At 44.6% G+C, this 24,929-nt stretch overlaps 1 protein-coding gene across 4 annotated transcripts in view; it reads left to right on the forward strand.

Annotated features, from left to right (window-relative positions):
- Positions 1-24,929, forward strand: part of SULF2 (sulfatase 2) — a 417,412-nt gene that overhangs the window by 144,096 nt on the left and 248,387 nt on the right. For all 4 annotated transcript variants that reach the window (XM_069243448.1, XM_069243449.1, XM_069243452.1 and 1 more), the window contains exon 4: positions 17,033-17,184. In XM_069243448.1, coding sequence (XP_069099549.1) covers positions 17,033-17,184 — 152 coding nt within the window. The remainder of the gene's footprint in view (positions 1-17,032; positions 17,185-24,929) is intronic.

A 24,929-nucleotide genomic window follows, 5' to 3' on the forward strand; every position in this document is an offset into this window, starting at 1 on the left:
CAAAACATGTTTTAGGAAAATGCAAAAGCAACAGGTTCTTTCAGTTAAATGGTTCTTACTGGAAACTGCTGACAAAACTATGGTACCGAATGATGTGACATGCTTAAACCAGACAGTCACTCAAAAACCATGGTGAGTTCATTTTAATTTCATATCACATCTTCTTTGTTGTTGTTAAACTCTTCCCTGTCATTTTTATTTATTTCTAATAGCCCCAATGTATTAAAGTAGTGATACAGTTAATATGTTTCATACAAGTCCTGGTCTAAACTTGACATGCTGGAACTACATACCCATCAAGCATATGATCTATGGGGACTGACACAATTCTGTCAGTATTTGAAATAAGCTGACCCAAAGCTCTATTCAGTGTTTTAATAACATGAGATCACGGAGACAGACAGTTGTTACTAGCCAGACTTAAAAAGTATGAGAGTAAAATTAATTTGAGTTAAGCTTTTCAGCAAGATTGGGTTAAGCCTGCTGTATGCTAATCATAAATTGAATATCAATTAAAAGACAAATCTCTCAAAAATATAAAGGCAACGTTTAAGTGGATCAGGTTATAGTGTGTTCTTACAACACGTTGAGTTACCCGGTGTATACAGTCTTGGCACAGTGATTAGACATGACACTAACACTTATCATCAGAGTCGGATCATGTGTAGTTGTTACTTATCCCCCTGGACCGATTCATCACCTTACGTATGGCTGTGGTGCACTATTGACAATGTTGTAAGTTGTGCAGTCCCTCACTGGTATTTACACAGAGTTTGAGAGATGATCTAGCTATCGATGGTTACTAAACCTCCACCCTACATAAAGAAAAAAAAACGCATGTTTCAGCACCCATCTGCTGCTCTAATAATGCATTCCTCGGGACTAAGTAATTTCTACTTACACTTAATAATCATGGGTATATGTGAGAGTGCTATGAAAACTCATAGCACCAAAAGAAAGGGTTTAGTTATTGGTGTACATCAGCATACTGGACATCCTTACATCAACACAGTATTGATTTAGTTTCTAAAGTCTTGCAATTGCAACTCCTGCTAAAAACTTGACCCTGTCAGCAGGTTAATTGTGTTCAGTGCTCCCTTTTCGTAGACATTCTATAAGTATTTCTACTGAATTTTAATGCCTTCAGCTAATGTTCGCAGAGCTGTCACCTCTTATTAAGCCAGTATTAAAATGTGTAGGCATCATTAATAGGGGACCATTGCTTTATACAGTTATGCTTCTCTCTTCACTCCTGCAACACAAATATATGAAGTAAAGCTTTTCTTTTTAGAGTAAGTTAGGAACATGTGTCTGGATGCATATACAGGTATTTAAATACTATTACTGTTGAAAGGGAAGAACTCCTCGTGTTATTGGGTAAACTACTTGGAAAATAAACATTTTTCTATCTTACATGTCCAATTTAATTCTGTTAAGGACATGGAGGCAAGGGTTATGCTTTCTCTTTCCTTTCCTGGCTCAAAACCCCAATCAATCAGATATCATTAAAACAAAAAACATCAATACCCATGATGCTTTACAGTATATCATATGTCCCAGTCATGGCTCAGGACCCCATCTTATATAAGACATGATCTCAAAAGTCACTTCCACTTTCTTTGTAAAAGTCAGTTAAGTACCAAACAAATCAGAAATGCAACTCCTTACAGGTGAAACTTTTCAATGTCAACAACATCTGAAGTCCTGGAAACCGCAAGCCGAGCTCAACAGGAACCATATCCAGAAGGAGCAGAATCCTTTCCAACAGAACATACCACTCTGAAAGCTGATGGTTGAGAGATTAATCCTTCATGGTGTCCTCTGATCAGACCCTAAAATAACAAAATTGAAGGTAATATCCTCCATAATGTAAAGTATAAACATCTATCAAAATGTCTGTGAGCAAAATCCATAAACCAAGGGAGGGCAAATCCATATGCAATAAATGCATATGCATATATCAAATACCAATAAATCACAAAAGATTGTTATCACTAGACCATTATAAGTGCCATAAAGAAATATAGGAGGCATAATCCTCGCCTCCATGTCCTCAATACAATTGAAAATTCTTGACGCGTAAGCTAGAAAATCTTTTATTCAACTTTTTTTTTAGAATTTTGTATTCTATATCAGGACCGGAGGCTCCGATGATGCTTGTTTAAAGCTGTCCAACTACCACAATCGCCACATCAACAATAGGTTTGTGATAGAATTTACTAAAAGTAGACCAGTCCGCTGCCCTCATAATGTCCTCTAAATGAGAACCTAAAGCATATGTCTTGGAAGCCATGCCTCACCTGTCCAAATGAGCCCCAAATTTTGATGTATCTATTCCAGCTTCACTCATCAACCATTTCATCCATCTAGATAATGTAGCGGGTGACACTGGTTTAAAAGGTTTTTGTTAAGATATTAATATTTGACCCCCTAGAGTCTTGTCTGATTTCTTCAGTGGCAATTTCATATGCTTTCAAACATTTAACTACACACAATTGTGGTTTTTCAGGAAACATCGGATACGCTACCAACCTGCAATTAGTTATCGTCCTTCTTGTGATGTTAAAGGTGACACCTTCCGGAGAATAAACTCTCCATGCTAAATCCAGAGCCCTAATATCTGACACTTTTTTACAGGAGATAAGGCAGAGCAACATAGTTAGTTTCGCCTAGATCAGTTTTCTAGAAAGATAGCGATTAGAAGACCAATTGTCTAAAAATCTCAAAACTATGTAAACATCCCAAAGGGAGGAATATCGGGCCTCAGGAGGATTCAACATGCAGTTACCTTTCATTACCTTGCAAACCAGAGGATGTTCCCCTACAGGCTTACCTTTAATCAGCTCATGACCAGCAGAAATAGCAGATTTGAAGTTATTGACCGTTCTGTAGGCCAATCCTGAACCTGCAAGTTCAGCTAAAAAATTCACAATCAAGTCAACATCCGACCTCACAGTCGAAACCTTGAACGCCACGCCAACTTCTCCATCTCCGCCAAGCTGAGGTATACCCCTTATGGGTTCCTGCAGCCCATGCTTGTTTGATTAAATCTGCAGCCTGCTGCAAAGTGCCTAGGGAATTACATCTTGACCTTAAACCATCCAGGCCATTAACAGCGGTTTCCTTGACAGGACCGAGGGATGGTGAAGGCCTTCCTGACTCATCAGAAGATTCTGATGAGGAAGAATGAAAAACGGGGGAGCACATGCTAGATACAGAGCTACTGGGAACCACGGCTGGGGCCTCCAGAATGGAGTCATGAGAACAATCTCCAACTTCTGTTACCATATGTGAGACAGAACCCTGGGAATCATCATGAATGGGCTAAAAGCATACCCCCAATACTGAGTTCAGTCTTGAAGAAAGGCATCTGTCACCAGAGCTAGAGGGTCCGGACACGAGCTGAAAAATGTTGGTATTTAAAAATTGAAACGTGATGCAAAAAGATCCACGTCGCAAGGACCCCACTGTCTGATTATCTGGAGAAAAAGTACCGGATTCAGTTTCCAATTGCTAGAATCCCTCAGATATCTGGAGTTACAGTCTGCTATGATATTCTGGGAACCCGGCAGATAATCCGCAAGGACAACCAGACGATGGCTGAGGCAATATTGCCAGAATTCCTTGGCAATTTCTGCCAGAATCCTGGATTTCATCCCCCCCCAATTTGTTGACATAACTGACTGCTGATATGTTGTCCCTCTTCAATAATATACAACAGTCTGTCCTCTGAAGGGAGAGGCTCTTTCTGGCAAATGATCCTGCTAGAAGCTCTAAACACTTTATGTGGAGGCTCCGTTACGATCTCGACCATCACCCCCCGTCTCCATCGAGTCTCAATGAGCCCCCCCAGCCCCACTGACTGGCATCTGATTCTATCACCATGTCTGGATAAGATCTGAAAATGGCTGTGCCATTCCAGGCATCCATATGCTCTAGCCACCAGTGAATTTCCATCCTCACTTTGTCGGATAACAGAATCTGTTCCAAGTAAATCAGAAACTTCCAAACTTGCTGGATTTTTAGCCTCTGAAGGGCACAATAGTGAGAAGGGGCTGGAAAAATGGCCTGAATGGATGAGGCCAGGAGACCTACTATCCTGGCAATCGTCCTCAACGACACAGTCAGACTGGCTAATGCAGACCTCAATTCTCTCTTGATGCTGCAAATTTTCGGAGAAGGAACAATAAGTTGTGATCGGACTGAATCCATCCGGAAGCCCAGACAGTATATCACCTGGGACGGACTCAATAGTGACTTCTGCACATTGATAAGGAAACCCAGATTCTGTAAGAGCTGAACAGTCCACTCTAAACGACTCAGGAGAGTCTGTGCATCTCGAGCCGTCAATAATATGTCGTCCAGATAAATTATCAAACGCATCCCTCGGGCTCGAAGTGACTCCACCACTGGTCTCATCAGTTTGGTGAAGCACCAGGGTGCCGATGGCAGGCCGAAGGGGAGAACATTGAACTCCCGTCATTGACCCCTCCAAAGTAATAGTAAATATCTCCTATGGGAAGGGAAGATGGGAATCGAGAGGTGGGTGTCCTTGAGGTCCAGCCGGACCATCCAGTCGCCTTCTAGTAATATGTCTCTCAACATGTGTGTTCCCTCCATTTTTAAATGACTGTACAGAATCCAATAATTAAAGTCCTTTATGTTTAGCACTAGACGATGACCTTCACCCTTCTTGTCTACTAGGAAAATGGGGCTGATAAAGCAACAAGGATGAGGGGAGGAAAAAAATACTGCCCCTTTGTCGGGCAGGGCTTGAACCTCTTAGTCTATACAGGTCTGATCTGCTAGGGAACAAAACATCAGAGGGGGCTGTAATTGTTTCGGAGTACTGAAAAACTCCAGTCTGAAGCCTAGAACCATCTGAAGAACCCATGTGTCTCCAGAAATCTACTTCCAGTTGTCTAGGAATAATCCCACTCTACCACCAAGAAGTACCTGAAAATGTGATATAATTCTTACCGGAAAATCCAGTATCTTGGATTGCTCACTGTTGTCCCCCTGGGCCCTCTGCGGAATCTGGAATGCCCTACTCTGAGCGAGTGGGGTAGAAGGTGGAGTCCAAAGACTGCTCTCCATATCAACCTCCTCTTGCTCTAGGGTAGTAGTCTTGAGGACTTGAGAAGGATCCTCGGCCAGGCATTCGACTTCTGTAATGACTGGCCCTGATAAAAAGGCCTCTTTTGAAAACCTTTTTAAGTGACACCGGGGCCTATTGTCGAGGGAGGAGTAGGTAGAACAAAATTTCACTATTTCTTTGATTAAAGACACCCCAAAGAGTAATCTGTCGGTCGAAGGGCTTGCTTCTGAAGTTGATACACCTGAGGCTAGACCTTCTACATTCAGAAGAAATAGCACAATTGCTATTTCCAAGCTGACATATGGCTCAATGCCCAACCAATTAGAATGTCGGTGTCCACCGGAGTCCCTAATTCTTTGGAGTGGAAAGCCAGCCCCAAGATTTTTGTTAGAGGACCACACATGTCTAACGGTCTGTCTTGGCAGTTAATCCATGACCTCTCCAGGCCCTTTTTAGGGTCACTGGAGTATTTCTTCATAAAGGTCACCATATGGGGTCAACTTCTGGTGTCTCGTCATCCTTGCCTTCTAGATCTGGTCTAGGACATTCCGCTCTGAGGCGGGACCAGACCTCTTTATCAAAGCTCTTGCATATGTGAGATTGTACATACTTTGCCACTTCCGGAAGTGGAATCCAATTGGACGTCCTGGGGTGAATATTCTCAGTGTGATCAAAATTGGGCACTTTGGGGGGGGACTTGTTTCTTAGGTTTCTTACAGGGACCCGGTTTATCAGAGTTATCAGAGTCCTCTAAGGATGTAGCTTTCTCTGAAGAGGAAGGGGAAAACCAAGAGTATTTTTTGACACTATAATTATGATCACTGGTTCTTTTGCAGCAGAGTTTTTCAAAAGCGTCAGCATGGGCGTACGCAGACACAGAATCCAGTCCTTTCCCTTTCCCTTTAGATTTTGATCCTTCACCACGTGTCTGGGGCTCCTGCATCCAACCCTGGGTGCGAGCATAGTCGAGGAGCTGACCAGAGAAAGGTCCCAAAGCCCTAACTAGGGCATCGTTAACAGACTGTTGGACCCTACAATCAAGTGCTTCAACCAGGTTCATCTCAAGTTGATTACCAGTATATTCAGGGTAATACCCTAATTCAGTGGTTCCTAACCTGTGGTCCGGGGACCCCAGGGGGTCCACGAAGCCTCCTCAGGGGCTCCCTGACAGCGTAGAAAAATAAATAATATTAACAGATTAGGTCCCCAGCTTTCAGTAATGACTCAGTGGGGGGTCCCCAGATTCCAATAAAGATTCAGTAGGGGTCCCTGGGCTCCAGTAATGATAAAGTGGTGGTCCACAGAAGTCAAAAGGTTGGGGACCACTGCATTCATTCTCATCCGATTGAGCCATTCTCCTGGTATATATAATTGTTTTGATATATTAGTAATTGGCATGACAGATCAATATAGGTGAAGCATAAAAACCGCTACCAGGCTAAACAGCCCAATAAAATGTGGAGGGAGCAGTCTGGGAAAAACACACTCTAGGCAGAGCCTATACAAATTATTACAGCCCTGAGCTAAGTGCAACAGGGTGTAGAGGGAGCACATGAAACAGCAAGGGGCCCTTCCACGTGGTTGCACCGCAAGTTAAACAAGCCGGCTTCTCAGAGAATCACTCTGGAAAAAAATGGCTTTAAAAACGTGTGGCATAAACATAGAAATAGGACTATGCAAGAGAAACGTAGTCCGCTTCCGCTCCGTAAAAGGCCAGAATCTTTATAAAAGCTAATGTCACAACAAAGCACTCGACGAGCGCGTAGCTAAGCAAACAAGCAATGCAAGCTGAATCGCTTCGCTAGAACACATTCAAAAAGGCAATACAAGCAAGAAATAAGTAAATAAATGAACAACTACTTATCTGCTGCAGAGCTGCAAAGAAAGAAGAAGTGACTTTTGGGATCATGTCTTATGTAAGCTGGGGTCCTGGGCCATCATTGGGACATGTGAAATGCTGTAAAGCATCATGGGTATTGCTGTTTTTTGTTTTAATGATATCTGATTGTCTGCTGTGTTGAGTCAAAGGAAAGACAAAGCAAATCGTAAGCTACGGTCCTGACAAAGAATCACAATATTTGCAAGAGCATGTTTTTCCCCTAAAGTACTGGAATGATGCATGTCACACCTCACCACCTTTCAGAACACTGTCATCATAGTAAAATGACATCCCTGTACTTGTGACCATGATGACAGATCATTATGGTTTTTTTTCTAAAAACAAAAACTGCAAGCTGCTGCATGTCAAAAAAATAAGTGATTTTTAAATAGTGCCAACAATCAACTATCAATCAATCAATACAGGCTTTATTCGATCATTAAAAATGTATCATAAAAGCAACAAGAATATAGATAAATAAAAGCAGTAATACAAAATAAAATAACAAGCCCAAAAACTTCAAAAATTCATCGGAATTCTCTTACGACCTGCCATTTTCATAAAACAACCTCATTGGGAAGCATGCTCAAGAAATACAGGACTGGTTTATACTAATTAACATCATATAGTTTAAGAACAGGTTTTGAAAATCTCTTGGTCAATGGTTTATAGTAAAAACAAAAAAAAGATTAAATGCTCTACTGTTTGCATAAAGGACTCGTCACAAGTACATATTAAGATTGGTGTCATATGCCCAAGTAGAAACCAGGAATGGGATCTTGTAGACCCAGCCGGAATTTCAGAAAAAGCTGCCTTTCCCAGGGATTCTCAGTCCAGATCAGGAATGTCTTTAAGTTTGGTGAGGTTTGCACCATGAGATAATTCCGCAACATTGGCATCCCTAATTCTCCATCCCCCTGCACTCCTTACAAAATAACATGTATTGTTTCTTTACCCGGTTAATATTTGCCTTAGTCAGAAAGTGAGGTGTCATAATCAAATCAATTCTACCAATTGCTTTTGTAGGGAACTCTACATACTTGAGCAATTCAATAGTACACTAAAAACGAAATATATGCTTACTTTGAAGAGATCCGTGAGCAGTGTCATTAAATGCCCTCTGTTTTGAGGTAGATCACTGGATCTGCAGGCAGCAATGCTCTGTGATCGCTTATCTGACAAAGCATCGCAAAGGCAGTGCCAGGAAATTTGAAGATACATCTTCTCTTCAGAGTTCACCCTGAGAGGTTAATAGATTTCTGATGATGCTGTACTTAAGTGATTAATCAAAAGTTTGACAGCTGACGTTAGCTTTCTGTGAATAGAACATTTTCTGCTGATGTTCCTGTTAAGCCCCTCTCTCTTACATCCTGTCATATTTCTGTGTACCTAACGTCAGTGTAATGTCGCTCCCTGTTCATATTGATCCGTGTTATCACGAGCTCAGTTTAAGGAGAACACACCCGTTAAGAAGCTCTGCTCCCGCTGCTATTCAGTGTGACTTGAAATACTCAGCGTTAACATACTCAGAAAGGCTATCAATATAGCCTTAGAACCCGCCGTAGCGGGCTCTACCGGCTATTAAAGGCCCGCTCCCCGCGTTAAATGCCCGAGCCGAAGGCGAGGGCATTTAACAAGGGAGAGGGACTGGCTGGCTATTAGAACATTCTGCCACTCAGGGCAGAATGTTCTATTAAAAAAAAAAATGTTCACGGAGCCCGAGGGGCTGTTGCTGTGAACAAAGCTAACATTGGAATGTTGGCGCTGCGGGCTTTTACCGGCCAGTAAAAGCCCGCAGCACTCCATTGTTTTCAATGGAGCCCCCAGCATTCCAATGTTCTAATATATATATATATGCATTTAGAATTATTTATCTCTCTAGACTCACACTGAGCTTTACAAAACTTCACAGAACAGCACTGACATTGTCCACGCAACCAGAAACAAGTCGATGGGCCTGGTATTTTGATGGGTGATAGTGAGTTATAGAGGTACTAAGAGTGAAACAGAGACAATGTATTTGTGTGTGTGCACGTGGGCGCACATATCTTTGTGTGTGGGCACGCGCCTATGTCTGTGCTCATGTACATCTCTGTACACTCATACATAGGTGCACAGGACCAGAACGAGGATTGTGCTGCCACATGTCCCTCCCTGTTCCTCAGCACTTGACTCTCATGTTAGAGTATCTTGCAAAAAATGCCACGTGTTTGCATCGTTCTGCCACTTAGTTGGATGCTCTGGGACTGATATATAGAATCGGTGTAACTATTTTGTGTCTTAGGTAAATTAGTTCAAACGACCTCATCTGAATCTGAAGATTCTCAATATTTTTAATATTTAACATTACTCGCTGAAGAGAGCCCTCGTTAAACCCTATGGGGCTCATCCCATTGGAATGATAAACTGTGGTGTTTCACCCAGTAACCTTGATTGCTAAAAGCAGCTAAAATCTCTGCATGAATCCTCATGGTAAAACATGGAGTCATTTAGGGATGAAAAACAGACTACAACATTCTTCAAAAGTTTCTGAATGGGAATCATCTCAGGCCATCTTCCTCAAACGAGCTGTGGACCATTGGGCTGAATTCCGCCTGACTCAGAATTCCACCCTCTGCCTTTGACTCAGATATATAATAATCTGGTGTATGGTATTTAACTTCCTGAATGTGCTTTTCTAAAGTTAATCTCGTTTGGTGCTGTTGCTGCATGGCATACTGCGCTAAATCTGGTGTGGCATCAGTATTGAAATCACACCTTAAGTGCAATAAGCCCTCCTTTTCCGATAAAAGCTGAGAAGAACAGCATGACAGTCTCTGTGAAATCATTTTCTCCTCCCAGAATCCCACACGACATCCCCAAGGAGCCTCCCTCAGTTCACACATCATGCAACAGCAAAAGAACATCACACGGAGATATGCCATGTTGTGAAATGAATCATAGTAATATTAACAGAGAGCAGTTAGTTCAGGGATATTAGAAAGAAGAGAGTTTCAGATACACTTAGAGAGACTCAGGGTGTAATGGTATAAATTTGCAGACAGACGAGAATTATTTGGAAGTGGTCCCCACAGACAACAAAGATTCAACACACAGAGGTTTAATTGAAGTGTTGCAGAAAAAAAAACAAGAGAAGATCTTGGGATGGTTGAAGAGATAGAAGGTACAAGTGTGTATGTCCTCACAAAAGTAAATTGAAAAAGCAACCCTTAAGTGCGGGAAGGGATGTTTCAAATGACTCATAAAAGAAGCTGTAAGATTTAGGAATATATTCTAACCTTAGCACAGGCAAAAATGCCTACCACAATGTCTGTGCTCCAAACCCCATCTGCACACTACCACCTTCACACGTGTTCTAGTAATAGACAAACTGAGGGGACCCTTCTTCATGTACCAACAGCCTGACATATTTGAATGAGCTTACTTACACTGTACTCTACTCGTATGCACTGGATGTTACAGCCCATTTTTGTTGGTCCTCAGGAATGTCTGTTCAGCCACCCCCTTCCCTGTCTGATCTGTCTTGGCTTTAAAGATTTTGAAACCTACCATTTACCTGACTACAGATCATCCATTGAATTATACAGTCCACCTGTTGTCCACATTCATCCTGACCACTACTAGTTCACTGTCTCCTAGGGCCCCAAAAAGCCTACGATCTCAGTGGAGTGTCCTTAAAAGGATTACCATGCACAAGAGCCAGAGTGACCACCATTCTTTCCTACAAAGACCACTCTACATCATGTCACAAATGCCAGTCCCTTTACTGGTCCTGCTTTCTTACTGTTGCCCAATATTCATCTTTCTTTTTACTAAGAAACCATCTGGGACACCCTCCTCCTTTTTTAGTTCGAAACCCTTCCCTGGGAATGCATTCCGCCCATTGCTCACCATTGGCTTTGTGGTCAGTAACTTACATTTCTATTGGCTGACTTTATTTGCTTTAGGCTTCCCGCTTTAGTTCCTCCTTCCAATTGCCCGTACCCTATTTACTGTATCCTTCCAACAGTGTCCGATTCCTGCAAACAGTTCTTTAAATCTTGCTCTTATCTTGTCACATTTGTTGAAAATTCAAAGACTGAGGTCAAATGTCAGTCTCCGTCTTCCATGGAGCTTGGTGTTTACTTTTCTTTCTCTGACTTCAAAGTGAGAAGTTTAATGTGACAATCATATTGGTTAACTGGGGTGTGATGGAGGAAGGGTGTACATTATTATTTCTTTCTAGCACACAGCAAAATTTAAATGTCTGGAAATGAACTGTGCAGATATTTTAGAATACATCAGAATTAGGAAGCACAAATGAACGACGTTTTTGGTAAATCTGTGGTGAAAACATATTTTAATATGATCAAATAATCAGTGCACTGGGTGATGACATTTCCACATATTACCATTTGTGCCCTGTATATACTTTTATCAGTAAAACTGTATGTCTGTGTAAATGTAATAGTAATTTCAATTGAAGATTCTTTGTCTATAATGGCAGTGCACTACCACTATATGCATTCTCCACTTTACCCCATTCCCCTCTACTCTACACCACTCCATGAAACTGCACTCAACTCTGCACCACGCCACACTGTGCCAATCCAATCTATGCCACTCTACACTGATTCACTGCACTCTACTCTGCACCACTCTCCTCTATGCCAACGCACTCTACTCCTCCACTCTATTCTGCACCATGCCATGTCACTGCACTCTACTCTCCGCCACTCCATTTTGGCCACTTCACTCTACACCTCTCTGCTCTACTCTACATCACAACGCTCTATGCCACTGCACTTTAGCCCAATGCACTCTACTGTGTATCATTCCACTCTACACCAGTACCTATATGCCCATACACTCAATGCCACTCTAATCTACTCTGCACCACTGAACTCTACACTACTCTACGTCACTCCACTCCATGCAACTACACTCTACCAAGCACCAATCCACTATACCTTGCACCACTACACTCTGCACCACTTCACTCACTCTACTCTGAAGCAATCAACTCTATGCCACTGCACTCTACACCAGACCACTATGTGCCACTCCACCCTGCTCTGTCCACTGCACTCCATGCTGCGCCACCCTACTCTGCACCACTCTACTCTATGCCACTGCACACTACTCTGACTACTGCACTCTATGCCAAGGCACTCTACACCACATTACTTAAAACCAATGCACTCTTCGCTGCTGCACTGTACAACACTGTACGCTACTGCACTCTATATCATTATACTCTACATCACTGCACTCTACACCAATCTATTCTACTCTGCAGTACTGTATTCTACGCCTCTCTGCTCTGCACCACTCTTATCTGCACTACTCTACTCTGTGCCAATGTACTCTACACCACTCTCCTATATGCCACTGCACTCTATGACAGTCTACTCTGCAACACTGCATTCTCTGCCACTGAACTCTCTGTCACTGCGCTCTCTGCCACTGAACTTACATTGTACTTTTTGCCACTGCATTTTATGTCACTGCACTACTCTACTCTATGCCAATGCAATATGTCACTACACTCTTTGCCACTCTACTCTGCATCACTCCAATCTATGCCACTGCACTCTACTTTGCACCGCTCCACTCTACCTTATATCACCCCACACTACGTCACTTCACTCTATGCCACTCTACTCTGCAATAGTGCACTGTCCACTACTGAAGTCTGTCACTCTACTCTGCACCACTGCAATGCATACCAGTGCACTTTAGTCTGCACCACTCTATGCCAATGCACTGTACACCACTACATTCTACCCACTCTACTATGCATCACTCCACTCTATGCCAATCCACTCTGAGCCACTCTAATCTACTCTAAACCACTGTACTCTGACACTCTATGCTACTGCACTCTATGCCAATTTACTTTACACCACTGCAACCTACCTTGTGCCACTCCTCTGTACACCACTTTGCTCTATGCCACCGCACTCTACTCTACTCTATTCTAAGCAACTGCACTATATGCAGCTGCACTCTGTCAATGCACTTTACATCACTTAACTCAAAAAAATAAAAACACTCTACCCCACTTCACTGAATGCCAATCTACTCTGCATCACTGAACTGTATGCCACCATACCCCACTCTGCAACACTCTACTCTATGCAACTGCACTCACTGTATGCCACTGCACTCTACACCACTGCACTCTACACTATTGCACTCTACATCACTGAACTTTATGCCCCTCAATCCTACTCTGCAACATTGTACTCTACGTCACTTCTCTCTACACCACTTTACTCTGGACCACTCTATGCCTCTGCACTCTACACCAATGCATTCTATGCCACTTTACTTACACCATTGCACTCTGACACTCTAATCTACAACTCTGCAGTCTCTGCCGCTGAACTCTATGCCACTCTAACCTGCAACACTCTACTCTGCACTCTATGCCACTTCATTCTACTCTGCACCATTCTACTCTATGTCACTTTACTGCACTTTACCCCAAAACACTCTATGCCACTGCACTCCATGCCACTAGAATGTATGCCACTGTAATCTATTGTGCACAACTGCACTATGATACTGCACTGTATACTGCTACACTCTATGCCACTCTACTCTACACCAGTCTACTGTATGCAGATGTACTCTACTCCACTCTACTATGCAGTTCTGCCCATTTCACCTGTGCAATCTACACCACTCTACATCACTCTACTCTGCAGCACTGCACTCTCTACCACTCTACTCTATACCACTCCACTCTACACCAGTGCACTCTCCACCACTATTTTATGCCACTGCACTCTATCCTTCATGACTCCACTCTACCCTGCTCCACTCTACGTAATTTCACTCTATTCTAAAACAATTGAGTGTATACCACTACACTCTGTCACTTCACTCTATCGCATCTTACTCCACTCTGTGCCACCCCACTGTATGCCACTGCACTCTAGGCCACTAGAGTCTATGGTGTGCCACTGAGCCACTCCACTCTACACCATTCTACTCTATGCCACTGCGCTCTATGCCACTCTACTCTAACCCACTGCACTGTACATCAGTGCAACCTACACTACTTTACTAAAAAGCAATGCAAACCATGCCACTGCACTCTGTGCCAACCACCATGCAGCACTGCACTGTACACCAATATACAGTATTCTGCAGCACTCTATGCCATTGCTGTATTAACCACTGCACACTACTTCACTCTACACTATTGTGCTCTGTGTCACTGCACTCTATGCCACTCTATTCCACTCTGCAGCACTCTACTCCCCACCAGTTTACTTTGCACCACTCTACTATACATCACTGCACTCTGTGGCACTCTATTCTGCAATACTGCTCGCATGCAGCATCATATTATTTTCTTTCATCTCCTCCCCACTCTGGAGGCTTCTTTGGTACCATCACACCACTCCCTGCCATCCATCCACAAAAAGTTCAACTGCAACTAGAAGGCCTCCCACCTGTTCAGTGTGGAGCCCTGCTGAAGGTTTAGGTATGGTTTCCATCTTTTCTTTTTATGCTAGTGGTCACTTAATGAGCACCGCTGTGTTTTTTAACCAAGCCTCCAGGATGCCCAATGAATGAAACCATTGGGAATGAACTGTGCCCCCCCTCCTCACTCAACAGCCTTCTTTTCAATTTAAAAAATAAAGTGAAACGGGCAACTGCCAATAAGTTTCTCCAATTAATCTAGTGGTTTAGCAGTTGTTATCACCTGACTCAATATTGTACCAACTAGTTACCTATATAGAATGAACTTTGCAGGCACCCTTACGGCCTGGTTGCGTCATCCAGTATACACCAAACTTGCCTGCCCCTAAAAGACCTACCCGCAGGTTCCAAAAGCCTATTGTGGCCATAGCCCCCACCAAGACAGGGTATGTCTCTTTCTGTCTGGATTCCCTAGGATCTCGTGATGGTATGTGAATTGTAAGCCTTATGGCAGTCCATATGAGAGCTAACCTATTGCCAAAGGAATAACTTGCTGATACGGGTGAGAGAGGCGGAGTCAAAGGTAGTGATAGGAAGATAGGAAGAGAGATTTAGCTGGAGAAATAGAATAGACAGGAGTCTAAGAAAGAAAGTGCAATTTCCCAGGAAGCACTGGGGGACCTCGGCAATTACCCACTTTGTCCATACCATTAAACGCTCCGACCCCGTATTCTACAAGACTGTCCAATGAACTCTCTCCTTTTTGTTGTCACTGTAGGATCTCCAAATGTAAGGCAGCTTGAAGGGTGCATCCGCCCTGCAGTTGTGGCCTTCTCACCACCAGGAAAATATAAGTCTTTGTCTTACAGAATATAGTTGTTAGAATATTGTATGACACATATATTGTGCCTTAAATATCGTTTACAAAAGTAGCACCTAATCAGAGTCAATCATTCAAAATGTACACCCAACTGAAAGATATGTTTGTAAATGATATTATCGAAGCCCTATTTATGCCCGACCAAATTACTGACAATGATATTCTGACATAAAATTCCGCTTGAGGGCCTAACAACAGGAAGCTAATATACACTGTCTTTTGAGTCACTGTGTGCAGCATTGCTCTAGGGACGTAGCTTCCATTGGTAAAGCAGGGGCAGTGGCACCGAGGCCAGAGTCCGAAGGGGCGCACTGAACCCTGGTTTGTGCTGTATTTCACAGTTTAAACTGTGACCAGGAGGCCAGTTTTCTTGAGTTACATCCCATTACACACTGGCTACCCTCTGTCATCACACGAGGGCCTGCACAAAGCTATAAATATGGGCCTCGCTGCACAGCGAAGCTAAAAATGGACGGTTTTACTGTCCGGTGAACTGCCAATTTTATACAAAATGAAAAGGATAAACATGACAACAAAAGCAGTCATCTGTGGCAGCCAAGAAGAAACTCTAGAGAGTGAACGTGCCTGCACCTCTAAGCACTTCCTTGGAGGTGGAAGTGTAAACTGCTTTTCGGAGTATTCACGTGATGACATCAGTCACAAGACCAGCGCAGGACGTGATTTGCCGCTCATTCCTCCAGGAAGAAAGGGATAATGGCGTCTCTTTCATTCACTGGGAAGCAGTTGCTGGTAGTCTGTACTTCCAACCGAGCGCGTCAGTAGAGTGCTGCCAACTTTCATCTACTTGCATTTAGTATACTCCAGTCATTAGCTCAGGGTTGCTGATAGAGATGAGAGAGTTCACATGCTAACATTTCATCACGAAAAAGTTTGAGGTTTCGAACAATCTTCCTGTGTGGAACGGCCAGAGATGTAGGTGGCCTCCTCTGAACTCTAATCCTCGTGATGGCTGACTGGTCCATAAATTATACCAGAATTATCAGTAGAAGCCGGGCGAAAGTGAAACTTCAATTTCGGTGAAAAAAAAAAGAAGCTAAGTTTGCATTTAACGTGTATGGCAGAAAATCTTGTTAAATATGACCTAGGACCCCACGCCTTGTCTTCTGTCTGATTAGTTATCAATTTACTGCCATGTTCCTTCAAGGTAATCCAGAGAGAGCATCCAGGGAAGTGAAGGTCAGCTCCCAGGCCTAATGACTAAAGTAGATGCCCAAACCTGGAGCCATCTGTGCAGTGGGGACGGTGAACATCTGCCTCTTCAGGGGCGGAAGGGGACATTGCGTCTCGCCATCCTTGCATGCACAAACGCTCAAGGATTCCAGTCGAGCTTCCTTCTGTGGTTCAAAGATTACTACCAAGGGCACCCATTAGCGTTTGACCCCTGAAACACCGGGTTAAAACCTCAGAGTCAAATCTCTCCCTACGGTAATGCTGTTTGTAGTTCCAGCCAAGTGGCTAATTCATATTTATGTATATCATAAAGCCAACACATTCTATAATGCAGCACTTAGCAGTCTCCCTCGAGGGGACCGGCTTTAAATACTGTCACAGAGGAAATGCATGAATGCTCGGAGGTGTCACTAACACTGGCAGGTCCTATAACATCTCTCTATACGGCCAGACACGTAAAATGTAGGGTATTACCTTAAACAACAATGAATCACATGCACAGAAGAAATGTGGTGTATGCCTGTTTATGGTACTCACAATAGCCACCATTCCCTTTGTTTAATTTCAGCTTTCTTTGGCAAGTACCTCAATGAATACAATGGATCGTATGTGCCACCCGGATGGAAAGAATGGGTTGGACTAGTCAAGAACTCTCGGTTTTACAACTATACCATTTGTCGCAACGGAATCAAAGAAAAACATGGATCTGACTACGCTAAGGTAAGATCATGAGTTGAGATTGTGGTTTTTTTTGCACTTGTCCAGAAAAAGCTCCTCGTGGCTCAAAAGTTAAAAAATCAAAGCTTCTTTTCCATATTCACAAGCCCGCCCTTGAAGAATCAATATCCAAGCTGACAGAAGTGCTGTATTGTACAACAGTATTAGTCAATGGTTATCATCTATGCAGGAGCGGGGGACTGTTTAAAGAAGCTTAACAGCAAGCATGGAATCCATAGATCTTGAAAATTTAATGACCTTGGTGTCTCAAGAGCTTTGGTGTAGGAGCTGCACGCACATTACCCTCTGTGTATATATTGTAATTAAGGCTCATTAGTGCTCTGTTAAATACATTTTAGGAGCCTCACTTAGAGTGTGGCAGACAGGGCACCCCACTGCAATTGTGGAAGAGTAACCTGTACCTGTATGCAAAACTGATGGACTGCAGCTCTCTTTAGAGTCTAGTTGGCCATCATGTTTCCACCACTGTACCTCCAAACTGACAGTCAACCCACTCTTTCTAGAGTCAGAAGTGCCTTCGTGTTGCTGCTGCAATGTCCCTACTGGCTCTGCCTGTACAAACCTTACACAGATGCCCCAAGAGACTTGGGCCGTCGGTGCAAGTACATCAGGCAGTATGGTGGACGTTTCAGTGATTTTTTTTTCTGCTTTGGACTGCCAGGAAAGGCTGATGTCCCCAACAGGAAAAAGCAAAATTACCGCCAGATCCTTGGAGAAATCCTGCACAGTGTTAGTCATTAATTTTGCATCAAATTTATCACTGCCATAAATTGGGATCGGAGGGCAAATTGCCCTGGCTCCTTGTATTGCATTTTCACTTACCACAAGTTGTACCCAGTGGTAAGTACTCAAGCAACACGTGGTGCAATGCAATTAACACTATGAAAATGGATGCAAACACCATTTGAACACTTTAATCCTCATTTTTAGGGCTTGCCTACGAGGGCCATATCACACATAAGATGCATTATCCTTGTTTGCGCCGGGCGCACCTTCTAGAAGGTGCGTCAGAGCAAAAAGGTGCACCTGGCACAAACAAGGAAAATGTGCTGTATTAGCATGAACGAGCTGCCCACAGTGCAACCACAAACTCGCACTGCCCTGGGGGCAGCACGTTCATGTGAAAAACGGAATGGCTGCTTTTAAGCTGCCTTGTGTTTCACAGGCGGCAACCTGCCTTCACTTTTAACCCCTTCGCTGCCAGGCCTTTTCCCCCTCCTGTGCCGAGCCTTTTTTTGGCTATTTGGAGCAGTTCGCGCTTAGGCCCTCATAACTTTTTGTTCACGTAAGCTACCCACGCCAAATTTGCGTCCTTTTTTTCCAACATCCTAGGGATTCTAGAGGTACCCAGACTTTGTGGGTTCCCCAGAAGGAGGCCAAGAAATTAGCCAAAAAACAGTGAAAATTTCGTTTTTTTAAAAAAAATTGGAAAAATGGGCTGCAGAAGAAGGCTTGTGGTTTTTTCCCTGAAAAGGGCATCAACAAAGGGTTTGCGGTGATAAAATCACCAGCTTCCCAGCTTTCAGGAACAGGCAGACTTGAATCAGAAAACCCAATTTTTCAACACAATTTTGGCATTTTACTGGGACATACCCCATTTTTACGATTTTTTGGGCTTTCAGCCTCCTTCCAGTCAGTGACAGAAATGGGCATGAAACCAATGCTGGATCCCAGAAACCACAACATTTCTGAAAAGTAGACAAAATTCTGAATTCAGCAAGGGGTAATTTGTGTAGATCCTACAAGGGTTTCCTACAGAAAATAACAACTGAAAAAGAAAAATATTGAAATTGAGGTGAAAAAAACATCCATTTTTCTCTAAGTTTTACTCTGTAATTTTTTCCTGCAATGTCAGATTTTCGAAAGCAATATACCGTTACGTCTGCTGGACTCTTCTGGTTGCGGGGATATTTAGGGCTTGTAGGTTCATCAAGAACTCTAGGTACCCAGAGCCAATAAATGACCTGCACCCTGCAGTGGGTTTTCATTCTATGCCGGGTATACAGCAATTCATTTGCTGAAATATAAAGAGTAAAAAATAGCTATCAAGAAAACATTTGTATTTCCGAAATGGGCACAAGATAAGGTGTTGAGAAGCAGTGGTTATTTGCACATCTCTGAATTCCAGGGTGCCCATACTAGCATGTGAATTACAGGGCATTTCTCAAATAGATGTCTTTTTTACACACTGTCTTACATTTGGAAGGGAAAAATGTAGAGAAAGACAAGGGGCAATAACACTTGTTTTGCTATTCTATGTTCCCCCAAATCTCCCGATAAAAATGATACCTCACTTGTGTGGGTAGGCCTAGCGCCCGCGACAGGATACGCCCCAAAACACAACGTGGACACATCACAGAAAACAGACCTGTTTTTAGCAAAGTGCCTACCTGTGGATTTTGGCCTGTAGCTCAGCCGCCACCTAGGGAAACCTACAAACCTGTGCATTTCTGAAAACTAGAGACCTAGGGGAATCCAAGATGGGGTGACTTCTGTGGCTGGGACCAGGTTCTGTTACCCAGAATCCTTTGCAAACCTCAAAATCTGGCTAAAAAAACACATGTTCCTCACATTTCTGTGGCAGAAAGTTCTGGAATCTGAGAGGAGCCACAAATTTCCTTCCACCCAGCGTTCCCCCACGTCTCCCGATAAAAATGATACCTCACTTGTGTGGGTAGGCCTAGCGCCCAAGACAGGAAACGCCCCAAAGCGCAACGTGGACACAGCCACATTTTTGAAGGAAAACAGAGGTGTTTTTTGCAAAGTGCCTACCTGTAGATTTTGGCCTGTAGCTCAGCCGCCACCTAGGGAAACCTACCAAACCTGTGCATTTCTGAAAACTAGAGACCTAGGGGAATCCAAGATGGGGTGACTTGTGTGGCTGGGACCAGGTTCTGTTACCCAGAATCCTTTGCAAACCTCAACATTTGGCTAAAAAAACACATGTTCCTCACATTTCTGTGGCAGAAAGTTCTGGAATCTGAGAGGAGCCACACATTTCCTTCCACCCAGCGTTCCCCCACGTCTCCCGATAAAAATGATACCTCACTTGTGTGGGTAGGCCTAGCGCCCGCGACAGGAAACGCCCCAAAGCGCAACGTGGACACATCACAGAAAACAGACCTGTTTTTAGCAAAGTGCCTACCTGTAGATTTTGGCCTGTAGCTCAGCCGCCACCTAGGGAAACCTACCAAACCTGTGCATTTCTGAAAACTAGAGACCTAGGGGAATCCAAGATGGGGTGACTTGTGTGGCTCGGACCAGGTTCTGTTAGCCAGAATCCTTTGCAAACCTCAAAATTTGGCTAAAAAAACACATGTTCCTCACATTTCTGTGGCAGAAAGTTCTAGAATCTGAGAGGAGCCACAAATTTCCTTCCACCCAGCGTTCCCCCACATCTCCCGATAAAAATGATACCTCACTTGTGTGGGTAGGCCTAGCGCCCGCGACAGGAAACGCCCCAAAGCGCAACGTGGACACAGCCAAATTTTTGAAGGAAAACAGAGGTGTTTTTTGCAATGTGCCTACCTGTAGATTTTGGCCTGTAGCTCAGCCGCCACCTAGGGAAACCTACCAAACCTGTGCATTTCGGAAAACTAGAGACCTGGGGGAATCCAAGATGGGGTGACTTGTGTGGCTGGGACCAGGTTCTGTTACCCAGAATCCTTTGCAAACCTCAAAATTTGGCTAACAAAACACATGTTCCTCACATTTCTGTGGCAGAAAGTTCTAGAATCTGAGAGGAGCCACAAATTTCCTTCCACCCAGCGTTCCCCCACATCTCCCGATAAAAATGATACCTCACTTGTGTGGGTAGGCCTAGCGCCCGCGACAGGAAACGCCCCAAAGCGCAACGTGGACACAGCCAAATTTTTGAAGGAAAACAGAGGTGTTTTTTGCAATGTGCCTACCTGTAGATTTTGGCCTGTAGCTCAGCCGCCACCTAGGGAAACCTACCAAACCTGTGCATTTCGGAAAACTAGAGACCTGGGGGAATCCAAGATGGGGTGACTTGTGTGGCTGGGACCAGGTTCTGTTAGCCAGAATCCTTTGCAAACCTCAAAATTTGGCTAAAAAAACACATGTTCCTCACATTTCTGTGGCAGAAAGTTCTAGAATCTGAGAGGAGCCACAAATTTCCTTCCACCCAGCGTTCCCCCACATCTCCCGATAAAAATGATACCTCACTTGTGTGGGTAGGCCTAGCGCCCGCGACAGGAAACGCCCCAAAGCGCAACGTGGACACAGCCACATTTTTGAAGGAAAACAGAGGTGTTTTTTGCAAAGTGCCTACCTGTAGATTTTGGCCTGTAGCTCAGCCGCCACCTAGGGAAACCTACCAAACCTGTGCATTTCTGAAAACTAGAGACCTGGGGGAATCCAAGATGGGGTGACTTGTGTGTCTGGGACCAGGTTCTGTTACCCAGAATCCTTTGCAAACCTCAAAATGTGGCTAAAAAAACACATGTTCCTCACATTTCTGTGGCAGAAAGTTCTGGAATCTGAGAGGAGCCACAAATTTCCTTCCACCCAGCGTTCCCCCACGTCTCCCGATAAAAATGATACCTCACTTGTGTGGGTAGGCCTAGCGCCCGCGACAGGAAACGCCCCAAAGCGCAACGTGGACACATCACAGAAAATAGACCTGTTTTTAGCAAAGTGCCTACCTGTGGATTTTGGCCTGTAGCTCAGCCGCCACCTAGGGAAACCTACCAAACCTGTGCATTTCTGAAAACTAGAGACCTAGGGGAATCCAAGATGGGGTGACTTGTGTGGCTGGGACCAGGTTCTGTTACCCAGAATCCTTTGCAAACCTCAAAATTTGGCTAAAAAAACACATGTTCCTCACATTTCTGTGGCAGAAAGTTCTGGAATCTGAGAGGAGCCACAAATTTCCTTCCACCCAGCGTTCCCCCACGTCTCCCGATAAAAATGATACCTCATTTGTGTGGGTAGGCCTAGCGCCCACGACAGGAAACGCCCCAAAGCGCAACGTGGACACAACCAAATTTTTGAAGGAAAACAGAGGTGTTTTTTTGCAAAGTGCCTACCTGTAGATTTTGGCCTGTAGCTCAGCCGCCACCTAGGGAAACCTACCAAACCTGTGCATTTCTGAAAACTAGAGACCTAGGGGAATCCAAGATGGGGTGACTTGTGTGGCTGGGACCAGGTTCTGTTACCCAGAATCCTTTGCAAACCTCAAAATGTGGCTAAAAAAACACATGTTCCTCACATTTCTGTGGCAGAAAGTTCTGGAATCTGAGAGGAGCCACAAATTTCCTTCCACCCAGCGTTCCCCCACGTCTCCCGATAAAAATGATACCTCACTTGTGTGGGTAGGCCTAGCGCCCGTGACAGGAAACGCCCCAAAGGGCAACGTGGACACATCACAGAAAACAGACCTGTTTTTAGCAAAGTGCCTACCTGTGGATTTTGACCTGTACCTCAGCCGCCACCTAGGGAAACCTACCAAACCTGTGCATTTCTGAAAACTAGAGACCTAGGGGAATCCAAGATGGGGTGACTTGTGTGGCTGGGACCAGGTTCTGTTACCCAGAATCCTTTGCAAACCTCATAATTTGGCTAAAAAAACACATGTTCCTCACATTTCTGTGGCAGAAAGTTCTGGAATCTGAGAGGAGCCACAAATTTCCTTCCACCCAGCGTTCCCCCACGTCTCCCGATAAAAATGATACCTCACTTGTGTGGGTAGGCCTAGCGCACACGACAGGAAACGCCCCAAAGCGCAACGTGGACACAACCACATTTTTGAAGGAAAACAGAGGTGTTTTTTGCAAAGTGCCTACCTGTAGATTTTGGCCTGTAGCTCAGCCGCCACCTAGGGAAACCTACCAAACCTGTGCATTTCTGAAAACTAGAGACCTAGGTGAATCCAAGATGGGGTGACTTGTGTGGCTCGGACAAGGTTCTGTTACCCAGAATCCTTTGCAAACCTCAAAATTTGGCTAAAAAAACACATGTTCCTCACATTTCTGTGGCAGAAAGTTCTACAATCTGAGAGGAGCCACAAATTTCCTTTCCACCCAGCGTTCCCCCATGTCTCCCGATAAAAATGATACCTCACTTGTGTGGGTAGGCCTAGCGCCCGCGACAGGAAACGCCCCAAAGCGCAACGTGGACACATCACAGAAAATAGACCTGTTTTTAGCAAAGTGCCTACCTGTAGATTTTGGCCTCTAGCTCAGCCGCCACCTAGGGAAACCTACCAAACCTGTGCATTTCTGAAAACTAAAGACCTAGGGGAATCCAAGATGGGGTGACTTGTGTGGCTGGGACCAGGTTCTGTTACCCAGAATCCTTTGCAAACCTCAAAATTTGGCTAAAAAAACACATGTTCCTCACATTTCTGTGGCTCCCAGGGGAGCGACCCTTGCCTGATGGGTCGCTCCCCATCTCTAAAAAAACAAACAAACTAAAAAAAAAACACTAAAAAAAAATTTGCTCTGGCAACAAGAGGTTTCTGCCCCCCCTGGGGGCATATCGGCCTAATAATAGGCCGATCTGCCACCAGGGGGGGCAGAAATGGCCTAAAATAAATTTGCCCCCCCGAACACCCCCCCCGTTCCTCCCCCTCCCCCGGAGCGACCCTTGCCTACGGGGTCGCTCCCCCTGCGTGACATTGGCACCAAAAAACAAATCCCCGGTGCCTAGTGGTTTCTGCCCCCTTGGGGCAGATTGACCTAAAATCGACCAATCTGCCCCCAAGAGGGGCAGAAATGGTCTAAACACAGTTTGCCCCCCAGGGGAGCGACCCTTGTCTGATGGGTCGCTCCCCATCTCTAAAAAAACAAACAAAAAAAAAAAAAAATTGCCCTGGCGCCTACAGGTTTCTGCCCCCCCCTGGGGGCAGATCGGCCTAATAATAGGCCGATCTGCCCCCAGGGGGGGCAGAAATGGCCTAAAATAAATTTGCCCCCAAACACCCACCCCCCCCACCCCCCCGGAGCGACCCTTGCCTACGGGGTCGCTCCCCTTGCGTGACATTGGCGCCAAAAAACAAATCCCCGGTGCCTAGTGGTTTCTGCCCCCTTGGGGCAGATTGACCTAAAATCGACCAATCTGCCCCCAAGGGGGGCAGAAATGGTCTAAATACAATTTGCCCCCCAGGGGAGCGACCCTTGCCTGATGGGTCGCTGCCCATCTCTAAAAAAAAAAAAAACAAAAAAAAAAAAAAAACACACAAAAAAAAATTGCCCTGGCGCCTAGAGGTTTCTGCCCCCCCTGGGGGTAGATCGGCCTAATACCAATAGGGCGATCTGCCCCCAGGGGGGGCAGAGATGGCCTAAAATAATTTGTCCCCCCCCCACCCCCCCGGGGAGCGACCCTTGACTACAAGGTCGCTCCCCTTGTGTGACGGCGCAAAAAAAAATCCCTGGTGCCTAGTGGTTTCTGCCCCCCTTGGGGGCAGATTGACCTAAAATCGGCCGATCTGCCCCCAAAGCGGGCAGAAATGGCCTAAATACATTTTGCCACTCCAGGGGAGCGACCCTTGTCCAAGGGGGTCGCTCCCCATCTGTAAAACAGAAAAACAAAAAAAAAACTGGTGCCTAGTGGTTTCTGCCCCCCTTGGGGGCAGATCAGCCGAATCAAAATAGGCTGATCTACCCCCCCAGGGGGGCAGAAATGGCCTAAAATAATCCCCCCCCCCAGGGAGCGACCCTTGCCTAAGGGGTCGCTCCCCTTGCGTGAAATTCACGCAAAAAAAA

The sequence above is a fragment of the Pleurodeles waltl genome, chromosome 7, assembly GCF_031143425.1.
Source record: "Pleurodeles waltl isolate 20211129_DDA chromosome 7, aPleWal1.hap1.20221129, whole genome shotgun sequence".
Lineage (NCBI taxonomy): Eukaryota > Metazoa > Chordata > Amphibia > Caudata > Salamandridae > Pleurodeles > Pleurodeles waltl.